The 14,562-nt window shown below is 35.5% G+C and overlaps 1 protein-coding gene across 3 annotated transcripts in view; it reads right to left on the reverse strand.

Annotated features, from left to right (window-relative positions):
• Positions 1 to 5,870: 5,870 nt before the first annotated feature.
• SNX13 (sorting nexin 13) overlaps positions 5,871 to 14,562 on the reverse strand; it is a 131,158-nt gene continuing 122,466 nt past the window's right edge. For 2 of the 3 annotated variants that reach the window (XM_028118149.2, XM_028118144.2), the window contains 4 exons: positions 13,941 to 14,086; positions 13,628 to 13,696; positions 11,842 to 11,954; positions 5,871 to 9,406 (listed from right to left, as the gene is read on the reverse strand). In XM_028118149.2, the coding sequence (XP_027973950.2) occupies positions 9,159 to 9,406; positions 11,842 to 11,954; positions 13,628 to 13,696; positions 13,941 to 14,086 (576 nt within the window). In that variant the 3' untranslated portion in view covers positions 5,871 to 9,158. The remainder of the gene's footprint in view (positions 9,407 to 11,841; positions 11,955 to 13,627; positions 13,697 to 13,940; positions 14,087 to 14,562) is intronic. The other variant, XM_028118157.2, reaches the window with a different exon arrangement.

Below are 14,562 nucleotides of genomic sequence, written 5' to 3' on the forward strand. Positions count from 1 at the left end.
AGAGCTTCCTTGCCCCCTTTGCCATGGAATCAGGGTGGGTCAAGGTTCTAGCACAATAATGTGTTTGTTGTCCAACCAGAAAACTCTACTGAGCTTTGATGTCCAGAGTTCTTATTGGAGTTTCATGACAGTCATGATTGATTGGATCATTGGCCACATAATTGAACTCAATTTCCAATTCCCTTTTTTTTTTTGTAAGATTTTATTTTTTTGACAGAGAAAGAGAGCACAGACAGAGGGAGCGGCAGTGGGAGAGGGAGAAGCAGACTCCCCACTGAGCAGGGAGCCCGATGTGGGGCTCGATCCCAGGACCCTGGGATCATGACCTGAGCTGAAGGCAGATGCTTAACGACTGAGCCACCCAGGCGCCCCTCCAGTTCCACTCTTCTTACCCAAACCTCTTAATCACACGACTGATCCTTCTGGTGACCAGCTCCCATCCTAAGTCAACTCATCTCCTTAGCATTAACTCAGGTGATCTAAGGGGCTCATGAATAGCAAAGACACCCCCATTACATAGGAAATTCCATGGATTTAGAGTTTACCAGGGTCAGGAACCAAGGAGAGAGGCCAAATTCTTTATTATACAACCATGTTTATAGTAGCTTTATTTATAATTACCAAGGCCTTGAAATAAGCCAGTGTCCTTCAACTGATGAATAGATAAGTAGTTATCCACACTATGGAATATTAACAATAAAAAGGATGAGTTATTGATACTTGTCACAACATAGATGAATTTCAAAAACCATATAAAATTTTTTTACATAGTCATTGTAAATGTAGTAACTATCTATACAACACTGTTTTATGATCTGAAGCACCAGAAGAATAAATCCTTTTTATAAAGCCATAATAATTTTATTCAGTTCCGGGTTTGGCAATCCTCAGTACTATTGATGTTTTGGCCCTGAAAGTTCTTTGTTGTAGGGTGCTATAGGATGTTGAGCTACATTCCTGTCCTCTGCTCATTAAGATGTTATAGGATGTTGAGCTATATTCCTGTCCTCTACTTATTAAGCAACTTCTCTGGTCCCAACAATCAAAAACGTCCAGATATTCCCATATGTTCCATGAAAAGTAAATTCATCCCCATTTGAAAACTACTAAGTTAGTCAAACACAACTTTCACATTTTCATAATCTTAATTAAATGTTCTGTGGAGACAAAGATAACTTACTTGATCCATCAAATCAGTGTGGGAAATGCATGACAATCAAATAAGGCTTTCGATAGGAAAACATATCCAAGTTTTATAAAATTAGAAACTCTAGGGTAATATTACTTTTCATACTAAGGCAAAGACATGTAGTTGTTTTAAACGAAAATTATTAAAACTGTCTAATTTATCCAAGTATTTGCTTCATTTAGTAATATTTTGACTTTTTCTACATTTATATACCTAATTATTAAAACAAGGTATTAGCACACTGTTCTTTTATTTGATAACTTATGCATGTTTTTGTTTCTGATCTTGCATCCCAGCAATCTAGGCCATTAAAGAATGACTAACCTCTACCCCAACTCCTTCAGCAAGTATTTGAGTTTCCTTAAAGAACTAGCAAACTTATCCACTGGACTTTTTTTTTTACTTTGACTCTGAAACTTACTTGGTTCTTTTATTTTAAATTTACATTAAGTCCTACTTAGTCTGTTTATGCAATCAGAATAGGAGCTTCGTTAAATTTAAGACTTTATAATCTAATTTATCAATTATGGAGATAAGCAAAGGCATACAAGTCTACCAGCAAACACATTTGGAAAATATTTCATACTCATGCAATAAAAGAATTTTATCCAACTCTTGAGCAATCTAGAAAGCCCTGGAGGAGTTTAGTGCTAGATTTCTTCCTATTTCAGTACATATGTGTATTTAGTTTTTGACACAAAGGTTGTTTTTCAAATCTTCATCTGGTTCATTGTGGGCTTTTTTGTTTGTTCTTAAAGAAATAAGAAGAAAAAAATCAAGCTACTCAACTTCCTTCAGGTTGCATAAGAAGTCATGAAGCTCCTGAAAAGCCAAAAGTAATCTTTCAATCTGCAGTCCCGTTCTATCATACTGTTATAAAAAACAAGGAAAATTTTTAATTCTCAACTCTTACCCTAAAACCAAATGATACTAATTTTAATTTTTTTAAATCTTTTTATGCATTCTCTATTTGATGGTTAATCTGTATTTTTATATTAGATATCCCAATAGTGCTTATAAATGATCAATTTTTATGCCCAATTAATTCCAGAAGTTGAGGCAATAAAGTGGGTGAATGCCAGCCACAAGTACAGTATCACAGACAATTTTCTTTTCCATTTACACGCACAAACACACAACTAGCAGGCTCACTTTTACAACTGCAATCTGAATCAAAAATAAGGAACAAAACTTACCAATTCATTGTAACAGCGTTGTAAGGAGGGAGTTCAAAGACAAGAATGACTGCGGGAAGCTGCTTTCTTTCCCACAGGCATGAAAACTTTTTTCTTGAATTTTCTTTAGCTTATAGTACTGTATGAGTAAGACAAACAACATGGAGGATTCCACTACCAGAAGGAACACCTGTGGGCTGGAACATGAACATCTTAATCCCACAGGTGGGACCAGCTATTGGCCTGACTAAACCTATGTCTGAAATGCCAGTAAGATATTAAGAATCCCCAAGACAGGTAGACAAACAAAAAAGACAAATGACTGCTTGATAATCAGATCAGAAAGCAAAAACCAGCTTCCCAACATTGCTTCTATCAATCGAGAAATAAAGCAGCTGTGCACTTACTCAAAACCAGAACCTGACTTGACCAAGACCCAGAAGCAGCAGCAGAGGGAAAGCAAGAGAAAACAGTCAGCAGGGGTAGAAGCTCTAGTTGTGGAACGAGGTCCATCCCTGACAGGCAAAGTCAGTGCATTCGGTGAGTCACCTGGGCATCCCAGTGGGGTTCTCACCTGTCAAAAGGAAAACTCAAGAAACAAGAGCATTCGGGGAAGGCATTTACTTGCAAAGACTGCAAGGGAATGTTCAGGCTCTAGAAGGACTGGCTCACAACATAAAAGGGACAACAGTTATTTGAAAGAAAAAGATCCCACAATACCAGTGTTAGCAAGTTAACAGCCTGATCGTGGCAATTTTCTCATACATTCATCTCACATCTTTAAGAAAAACCCCGTTTTCTCTCCCAGGTTGCAAAATCCCTTTCTTCCCCCTCCCTCCCATCAACTACGGGGATGCTTCCTTAAAGACAAGGTTAAATATTTGGTTTTGCTGCCCCCCTCACCCCACCTTTCCCCTCCTTTTAAGGCAGTTAGCCATCCCCTTTACATTCTCCCTACAAGGTAAGCCACAGATTTGTCCTGTGTTTGCTTGTGAGAAAAGACAGTCTTTGTGAATGAGCATAGATAAGGGGTTCTCAACTGGTGGCAATTTTGCCCCAGATATCATGTGGTAGTGTCTCGTGACATTCTTGGTTATAACTGGGGGTGAAGGGTAGTGCTACGGAAATTATCTAGTGAGTAGAGTTCAAGGATGCTGCTAAACATCCCATCATACAGGACAGCTCCCAGAACATACTATGCAGCCTAAAATGTCAATAGCACCGAGAAACTATGGCACAGACTAGAATCAGACCACCACGGTTGAGATTTCATCCTGAGCACTTACCCATTGTGAAAGTTTGGATAAATGACTCAACCACTATATGCCTGAGTTCTCCCATTTATCAACTGCAGAACAGTATCTATACCTCAAAAGGTTGTTTGGAATATTAAGTACTAAGTACCTGTTATGGGAATCTTTATTGGAAATACACAAATCTGTTCCTCTGGCTTCTTGGATTGCAGTATATAGAGATATCAACATCACTTAATCTTTTTTCCCTTTTATCTATGTCTAAATTCTATTTCCAACTCTAGGTATAGAGGCTTCTACATGAGGATAAATCTTACTTTCAGTGCAAATCTTTATTACTATTAGCCATTTCTGGGGATCAAGGTATATAGTTGAGCAAAAAGAACTAACACAGCAAGTAGAACTGCTGTCCTTTGAAAGGCCTCCTTACAAGGTTAGCCCTTGTTCTCAGGTATCTGAGAACTTGATTTCGGAAGCATTCCTACCATTCCCCAAACTAAATTGTACAAAATGCATGGCTTATGCAGAACACGTGCTTTCCTTTGGAGAGTCCAGAATTTCAGTACATACTAGGCAGAGTGCCTACAGGACCTCCCCCAACCCCCAATAAAAATCAGTCTTGAATCAGCTCCTCTGGTTGCTAACAGTTCACGTGGGGCAGAATTAAATGCACTTTGCTGGGGGCAGAATTATGTGTCTCCTGCAAGTCTCAACTGGGAGAATAACTTCGAAGCTCATGAGGTTTCCCTCAGACTTTGCCCCACGAGCCCTCTCCTTTTGATCTTGTTCCTTCTCTTTTTGCTGTAATAAATCTTAGCTGTGAGTAGGCCTATAGGCTCTGAGTCTGTCAGCTCTCCTAGTGAGTTACCAGGGGGTGGTCCTGGGGACTTTCAATACAAAAATCCTATATTTTATTCCACCTGATGCTATGTAAAAGATCATGTTTACCCACTTAAAATATCACATTTCATCCATTTCTCATACACTGTAATAAACGTGAGTGGATTAATTTTCATTCTATTAAATTTTTTTCTTGTGAAGTACTAGGTTCTCAGCTGCTGCAATTTTTCCTAGGACAAACAATATCCGCCAGTATATAAGGGGCAATTGTCTGGCACACATTTTAAAAACTGAACTGTATCACATTTCTCTCTCCCCTCTGCACTTAGTTAATATCCTCTTGACCACACTAGCAAGATCCTTGGCAAGTATCTTTCCCACTCCTCATGGGACATACTATATTATCCCTTACTGAGTTCATTATTCTGGTACTCAGGTCCAAATTCAACTCTCTAACCATCTGTTAATTTCTCATGTTCTCCTTTTTCTTTCAAAGACTCAACTTTCCATTGGAATGACAGACTGAAAGTAAAACTTCATATCCCAAATCCATTGGTTTATATTCTATCTAGAGTTTATGCCCTAACTAAAGATGCTTCACCGTTTTTTCACCCCATCTAAGGTTTTTCAAATCATGTTCCTTGGGAACATTATCATCAAGCTATTAATAGGTGTTGATGACAAAAAAATTCTGTGGTTTGGGAAGTTAGGTAAACAAAATTAAATAGGCTTATTTATTCCAGAACTTTTCAGAAACTTTGATAGTTTTCATCTGGATTGTAAAGGAACATTTTAGGGTTTGGAAGAGTACGTAGATTTGCATAAGTTACACAGAAGTATAAAATTACTGTCCAGAAACATCTTAAAGAGACCAATATTTTACAGGATGCACTTTGACAAATACTATGCCTGTCCAGAGCAGAGTAAAAGTACTCACACAGCTGATGTCTGAGAAGTCTATGGATACAGATAAAGACTGAAAATATTATGACCAACCAGACAGAGCCACATTGTGAGTATTGAATCTGTTGCCTTTAAAACTGAAACATCTAAAATATTAGGCAGACTATGAGTTAAAAATAAGACCAAATAAAAACTGTTAGTGGACTACTTATTACAGCTCTTTCTATGGGAAAATGACTTTATAATTTTGTATGATAGGTAAGTATGAAGTTTCTAGAACATTGTGGTTGTAAATTACTTGTCCCATAAATGGAAAAATTAAATTCAGTAAGTTATCAGTAATCACTCAACAGCTCTTCTATCAATATGGAACTGAAATTGCTTGATTTCTAAAATAAAAAGAAGGGAAAATACAAACAGATACTAAGAATAAGACCATTGAGCAAGCACTTTTTAAAGTAATAAGAATACATCACTACTAAATAAATTCAACAAAAAGGTTTGTTAATATTTTATTAGTATTTTCTAATGGACAGAACATAACGCAAACCAAATAAAAATTTTAATCTTCTTTTTAGTTCAATAAAAATAACTGACATTCTGATTGTTGTTTCTTCTTTGTTAAAGAAGGAAAGTATTGATAGAATAGTTAGGCACACAGTTGACATTTACTGTACAATGATATGCACAAGTTATCTTTTAACAACTATAATCCTAAGATGTGCTCTTTATATTTTTCCCTTGTAATACAGGAGCCATGCTCCCATAAGCAAAATTTACTAATAACAAAAGAATTTTACAAGGAGTGACAAAAAAGACTTTTAAAACAAGTCCTTAAATAAAAGGATGCAGCAACAACGGAATGTAAGTTGTTGGGTTAAGAAGACAGTTTAAACTAGATCTCAAAACATTAAAAATTCATTTATTTTACAATTACTCAAATACACATGCATTAAATGAAAATATTGCACAAAATTAAAATTTTAGATTGTGAAATTTATATTGTTCTTAATTTTTTAAAAATTGATACACTTTCTGGTAGCACTTAACTGTTTGATTTTTTTCCAAACACCAGCAGCACAAACTTAAAATGAGCCAACAGAAATACTCAAGAAAGTTTTTAATTAAAAAAAAAAAAAATTAAGGCTAACCAAGTGTATCCATTGGTCAATGGCACAATTTTTTCAGCAACTATTCAGAACACCCTAATCAGAGGAAATGCCCAGCTAAGCGCTATATTTAAATCATACAATCAATTTTTAGGTGAATCAACTATTAGTAGTGATGGTTCCTAAATAGTTTGTTACCTGAAAAAATCAGAAAGCCCAAAAAAGGATGATTAATTTTGAAGGTTCTTGCCTAAAGGCACCACTGACTTAAAAACACATTCAAAAAATCAAATATCAGAAGACTTAAAGCCTCTTCAGGTATATATTTATAAATATGCAATAAATGCATTAAATGTAATAACTTTATTAAACATAGTACACTGTACTTGACTTATGAATTAAATATTTTACACACAGCTTGACCAAGTCATTCAGAAAGTATCTCTAATTTTAGCATGACCACAGCTCTCTCTGATGTAAAACATAGATGTGCATAGAGAAGACGCACAACCATTTACATAGACTACCATTTGACATTTCTGCTTTTGAAATATAAACTCTTGAAACAAAAATTACTTAAAAAACCCATTTACTCATATAGTTTTTGGTATGATTGCAGTTACTTTGCAGGGCTCTGTTATGAAAAGTTGCAATTTTGCAGAACCTTTCTTTCTTTCCCTGGTTGATGGCCAGCATTCCTCACATTATCTGGAAATGCTTTTCATATGTACACACTAGGCTCTTAAATGAATTCTTGTTTACTCTTAAGACTTATTTATGTCAAAAATATACTTGAAATGGGCAAGGGTATATTTGAGAATCATTGTACTTATGGCCATGCTGATGCTTCCCACAGACATGTTTCACAAATCCTCACCTTTAAAGCCTGGGGAATGGGGGGCAGGGGGGACCACAGCAGTGAGACACACTGGGAAGAAAAGGTATTATTTCTTCTGCCAGAGTCAATAAGGATCTTTTCTCATTTGCAAGTTGCAACGAAAGGGATTTCATTTAGTAATTCTTTAGACATGCAATACATGCTGAATATATGCATACTGTTAAGTATGCACAACAGCATTATTAATAAATATGATTATTATTATTATAAAGCTTTAAAGGAAGGCTTTAATCTGTTATTAGGCTTCACTTTGTAAGTAGGATCTCGGTGAAAACAAGACAATAACATCTTGTTTCCATCTTAAAGCTCCCAAATAACTGGGATACCGAAACTTTGTCCCTTTATCTTAAGCACCCAGACGTTCTTCTAATACCAGGATCTTGGCTCAGTGGTCTGATAAGTAGCTTCACTATTTTAAGGTTGTAGTGTTAAATATTTTTAAAACAAAAAATGCTGACATACCCAAACCCTTAGTCAGTGTAAGTATTTAAAACTATGCAGAAATCCTGCATACAAGCTATATGAAGACTTCTAAGATGGACAAACGGAGAATGAGAAAACTATAAGAAATGCAGAGGCCCCAGAATTGGAAAAGGTAATTTGTTGTTGTTGGTATAAAATTATTTCAGGGACTTAAATGTATACACCCAGGGGTTTTGCCAACTTGCTTTATTTAGTAGAATTTTACATTATGCAAAATATAAATAAAAGCATATTTTAAAAAATATTATAGTTCTGTTTTCATTATTTATTTTCATATATATATATACACAGTAATAGAATTAGGAATTTGTCTGTTTACATGTGACTAAAAGCTCATTTAATCCTTTGATTTGCTACTTTTGCAATCACCTAAGGTATGTCTAGATCACACAATTTAAAATGATCACATTGTAACTTTCAATGGTGCTGTTCTTTTTTTAATTTCCATGTTTTTAAAATAACAGAATGTATTTGGCAGTTCTTTCGAGATTATACTCCCTATTGTGTAATCAGTAATCTCTTAAAGAAAACTGTAATAATTTTGAAACTTAACTGAGAGTGCCACTATATGCTTCTTTTTGCACACAGAATACCAAAAGAAAACTTATGATTGAGTACCATAAGAGCAAAACAGAGCCCCAAAGCACGTAAGAATCAATTAAAATTTGTTTTATACCAATAATAACAAATCCAATCAAATTCTGTTTTTGATTGGTTTTATTTTATGTCACAAAACTGTAATTAGGGTATAAGGTTACTTCATACTTTAAGGGCATCCTGTCACTTTCCCCAGACCTGAAGCAGATGTTCCAAAGATCATTCACCTGGCTAATCCACATTATATCAAAATTCTGATAAAGATCTATAAAATTATGCAAAAACAAATCCCTCCAAATCATACATTGCTCAGTCGCCCACGGTTAAACAAATTAGCCAGTTTATCTGTGAACCATTGTTTTGTGCTTTCCTCAGCTCTCACATATACATTCTGGCACTTTGTCATTGCTGGAGAATGCTGATTAGTTTGAAATGGAAGAGACCAATGTCATTCTTGCTTGAGAAGGGGGCAGTATCCTCTCAATGTTGCAAAAATATGCACCAAATCATTTAAGACACAGAAATCTCTCTTGGTAGTGGCTGGATTATGGATGAGGATGAGAAGAACCACAGTCTTATGGATGTATTAATAATCTATTTTGAGACACTAAAAGACTGGTGTGACATGACAGTATATGAGTTAAGCCCCAGAAGATCTGTCCATATGATTAGTCCTGGACAAAATGAACACCAGCTTCAGAGATTGGAGTGTCACCTCTTCTGTAAAGAAGGCGCTTGAGTAGTTTGAAGTTTCTGTTTATATTTCTGTATCTGCTTTGATCGTGAATGCAGTTTGTTGAAGAGTTCACGAAATTTATACTGTGGAAATAAGGTTTCCAAAAAGCCTTCCAAGAAGACATAAACCATTCTCCTATTTAACTGGTTGTGCTGAAACATTTCAAAAACACGAAGAATACCTTTCCGTGTTGTTTCAGCCCCAATAATGTGCTTCAGTTCATCTAAATGAAGAGGGGACAAAAAAACATAATTCATTACTCATATAAAGGAAACACAAGGCCTAAACTATCCTCTAAGTTTAAAGTATGTGAAGTACACAGCAGGGTAATAAATAGATCTTCAGTTCATGTGTTTCAGCTATGTATTCTGAGATTAAAATTTACACATGTCTTCATTCATCCATCCACTTGTGTAAGAATAGATATTGGGGATGATAAAACCCACAAAAAAGAAGCAGGGTCTAGACTCTGAAACCCCAAATTAGAGTTCCAATCCTGTCCCTAAATACCTATATGATATTTACCCATCCTGAGTTTGTTTCCTTATCTGTAAAATGGGGATTTATAATAACAACCAAATCCTTGTAACTAAGAATTTGGAGAGCTTTAATGAAACAATGTGAAAAGTGATCTGCAAAGGCTAAAACACTATACAAATGGTCTTACTGTGTCTAACGCACAGTGAGAAATACTGTACGGGAATGGTGTATGAAAGCTGATTAACGATCTCAAAAAGCTTGCAAAAGTAACAGTGCCATTCAAGTACCCCAAGTATAAAGATGTTTACAGAGGGGAGAATTCCACATGGTATATACTCAAGAAAGGTTCCCTTCAAGGAAGTGATGAATGAAGGAGACTTTGCTACCGGAGCAGGAGTGTGACAGGCACAAACAGATGATGGATTAGCTTTGGGGGAGAGAACAACAATGAGCAAATGAGAACTAAGTGGGAAAAACAAGGCAGGTTCAAAAAATGGGGGCACTACAGTTCGGCTAAATTTTAAGATGCTTTTAAAAGTGGAGAGAAGAATGGGAACAAGTGCTATGGCTATCAGAGTGAGCCAAGTGTGGAGTTTACTCCCAGGCAACATGAAGTTATTACAGATAGTTGAACAGGGGAACATGTATGACTACCCTTAATTATTTATAATCAGGGCCTCAACAGCAGTAAATACTATTTAACTGCTTTCCAAAAAAACCATGCAACTTCCAAAAGGTATGTTTCTACCTACGAGTACAGGGTAATTTAAAGCAAACGGCTTATGAATTTACTAATAAAAACAGGAAAGGGATTATGTGTATATAAACTCATACCTTTATATTTAGCCTCACTTCCTTCAAGTCTTTACCCAAGTGTCCTCTTCTCACACAGCTGCCCCCACCCAGCACTTCCCTCTTCCTGCACTACTGGTCTCATCAGCACTTACCACGAGCTAACATACTGGCCTTTATTTATTTGTCTGCCTTCTGTCTGTGGCTCCCTAATAGAGTATAACCTCCAAGAAGGCAAAGATTACTGCAAAGAAAGTGTCTGGCACATGAAACACTCACTGAACAAATGCATTAGTTTCTTTCAGCTATATAAATCAGTCTACAGCACAATCTGGTTTATGCTGACAGTATATTAAATAATATCTAATAAATGTCATTTATTGTTCTAAAATGTTATTTCTGTCATTTCCTTTTTTTCTCCAAACACAATAGGATAGTCTGTAGGACAGAATTAATAGCCATGCGGCAAATTTCCAACTTAACTGACAGAAGAGAGATTTTTAAATCTATGATGAAAATGAACTATATAGTTCTAAGTTAAAGAAAAACAAAGTTATAGAAAAAGAAATAGATATTACATGATGTTAATGAACTTCATAAATACTCCTTTTCCATTCTATATTCATAATCAAAATGTAGAGAAGAGATATCTAAGTATTTTCAAAGATATTCATAACTAAAGAAGGGACCAAACAACCACCCAGCGACACAAAATTGCTTTTCATATTATAGAGGACCTCTTATTGAGAGAAGTCAAAAGGGGGACAAAGTGAGTCTAAGATAGCAGTGTTCTAAAGAAGTAATTCAAATTAGACCAAAAGAATGCCAATAAGTATATTTTCCTCGGAATCATGTTTTAATTGAGATTAATAATGTTTCTACATAAAGGGATTCTTTCAAAGAATATGTTCTCTGAAGTAAAACAGATATACTTCCTGAAAACCTCACACTTCATGTTCTTTTATTCATCTGTCACATATTTTGTCATCAACTTTATTCTCAAAATGGCTGAAGGTAGCAAATGACGTGGTTAAAAGCACCACTTTTTTCTCATGATCAAAAGCAGTGGCTTTCAAGTCTGCTCAGCATGGAGCAGAAGCCCAACAGTCACTTCCTAGCTTGAAACCTGGAGTGGCTTACTTAACCTCTTTGAGCTTCTATTTGCTCACATATAAAGCTGCAATGTTTAACAGTGCCTAGCTTCTTAATTCTGTTATGAGAGTTAGTGAAGAATATATGAGAAATGCACAGCAACAGTGCCTGATTCATGGTAAGCCATTAAATGGCAGTTACTAAAATCAATAGGCAGCTAACCCAGCATGCTCGGTGCCAAAAATTCAGAAGAACTACAAATTAATAAGATTTTTACCAAATCTGTTCACTCACCTGGCATAATTGAAAGTAGTTTAGTTTTTCCTGCAACTCTTGTTCTCATTCGAATAGCTTTATCTCTGCATGGAACAGTCTCTGCTAAAATGCCATTTGGCCAAAAGGCATCTCTATTTAAGAAAATGAAATACATTTTGTAAAAATTTTCATTTTCTAATGACATAAATCAGTAAAATTATCCCAATTTTCTACAGAAAACGCAAATGTAAGTAGAAAGTGGAAACACTTCTGAAATTTTATAGAGGTATGACATTCAAACAAATAGTAACTAAGAGCAGCATTCAATTTTAGGTGTAAAAGGATATACATAAGAGAAGTAACAGATGAATTCTGCCCTGGAATAACTTATAAACACTAACAAATGAAAAAGACAGCAAAATGGAATATATAGGGGACTACATCACAGCCATTTAAACTCAAAGTAGGCCTCTGATCTCAATGAGATTGAACATCTAATCCAACTACAACCCCATAATGTCTTGAATTTGGATACCTTATAGTTAATCTCCCTCAGTTCCCTTATAAGTAAGCCAATACAAAACAAATCCTGCATCCACACCTTACAGTTAGACTGATTACAACATTCCTTTCACATATATATATATATATATATATATATACCCTATTCTCCACTCGCTCAGCGTGCTTGATTCCGATTCTCCAATTCACAGGCCAAAGGCAAGAACGGAACACACTAAGTTTCCATCTGGGAATTTGGTCTGAGGGAGAGAGACTCCCCAGAGTAGTTGTTCTTAACTTTGACTGAACATTAGAAACACCTGTGAGCTTTAAAAAATCTTCACGTTCAGGACTTCTACTGATTCAGACTCTAGAAATGGGATCCAAGTATCAGTACTTTTTAAAGCTTTCCAAGTGATTCCAACATGAGAATCTCTGCTCCACAGTGAACCAAACATCATTCACCGGCCCTGAAACAGAATGTACATGCCAGGACAGGTGCTCTAACTTTTGGAACAGTACGGTATAGTGGGTAGAAACTCAGCTTCAGATTAAACTGCTGTTCCCCGCTTTCCAGCATGTGAGCTTTTGGACAAGCCACTCAACTTCTCTAATCCTCACTTTTCACGTAACAAAATGGAGACCAATCCCTATCTCATAAAATAGGGTAAAATCAGGGAGTATGCATAAAGTAGATGGCACAGCACCAAGCAAGTAATGTTCAATATTGATAGCTCCTTTCTTGCTTCTGTTACTTTAGAGTACATGATGCCATGAATATTTATGCCTTGCTTATCTTTCACTTTTAGAAAAGAGGTTTATTTCTTGACTATGCGGTGCTCTCCTTGAAGGGGTGGCATTTTATCTCAGTCCCTGGTGACTGGCAAAATACTAGGCACAGAGGAGGGGTTCAGAATATTTTTGTAGGATGAACATATGAACTGGAGTATCACTGCTTTTAATTTGTATTCTTTTCAGAGGTTCAAATAGTTAATAATTTGTCCATAGCCAGAGACATACATATTTTTTAAAATTTTCATTTAAAATCAAGGATTTCAATTACGTTAAAGCCACATTACTGTGATAAAATATAACCAACATCTTAAAGATTATTCTTATACTTTTCTATTCTGGTTTTAAAGAAACAAAGATCAAAAGGTCCATGGAAAAAATGTTTATAATTCTTACAAGTCGTCTTGCTCATCAGTGATGATTAAAACCAACTTTATGGTCAGGAAGAAAAGGAAAGCAGTGAATGTTAATTAGTGATAACAATGCTAAACTCTATACTACCTGAAAGAAGTGACTGTGTCTTAAGATATACCTGAAACGTTTCACTAAGTCAGCTACTTGCTCAGGTGAGGTCATCCAATCAACATGGTCAACTATTTTTCTGAAAGTAAAGAAATTTAAATTAGTAGGGTCAAAATTTTAAAAGGTGTATAAAATAAGCATTCTTTTCATGAAGTAACTTAATCGGTATGTAAATTATCTGTGAAAGCAACAGACTGTTTTAATGACCTTAAAAGGCCCAGAGAAGAAAATTCTCCTATAAAGGTTGAACAATCTACTTCCAGAAGTACACGTTTAAGAGCTAAGTAAGAACAGCTCTAAGGAATGAAAAAAAAAATTGGTACCTATTAATAGTATCACCATATGTGGCTCTAATAAGCTGCTGAAGTAGGTTTTTGATATTCCTTCGCAACCACTGATTTCTCTCTTTTAAGTCGAATACTTCATCCATAAGAAGCAGCATTACCCTAAGTGGAATATTGTCATCCACCTGAAAAAATATGGGAAGAAATGAAAATACATTTATTTGAGTTACTTATCTACTATGAATGGCTACTTCTGCTGCTTTTACAAAATGATTGATACTCAATTTCAGAGATCAGAGAGTAAGTTATACTACAGTCTTTATAACCTAACATTTCATTCTAATTTTAAAAACATATGTTTTTAACAGTCATTTTGCAAGAATACAGAATTTTACAACTCTACAATTCCAAACTGGTAGTGAAAAAAACTTCTCAAAGTGAATCTATGATGTCTTAGGAAAAAATAATTTGGCTCTTTTACTTTTAGTAGAGTCTGTACTGCTTTGATAAGGCAAATGCTGGCCCCCTTCGCCGATTTTCTGGAGCATCTTTTTGATAAAGAACAAAATAGTCTCAACGTTTCTCCTTATTTAATAGAACAAAACACAATCTACACTAAATAACATGTTTTGCTTAGTGCGCTGTATGTACTTAGGTAATT

This window comes from Eumetopias jubatus, unplaced genomic scaffold (genome assembly GCF_037043125.1).
Source record: "Eumetopias jubatus isolate StellerSeaLion01/CBP00866 unplaced genomic scaffold, mEumJub1_p1.0 scaffold_14, whole genome shotgun sequence".
Classification (NCBI taxonomy): domain Eukaryota; kingdom Metazoa; phylum Chordata; class Mammalia; order Carnivora; family Otariidae; genus Eumetopias; species Eumetopias jubatus.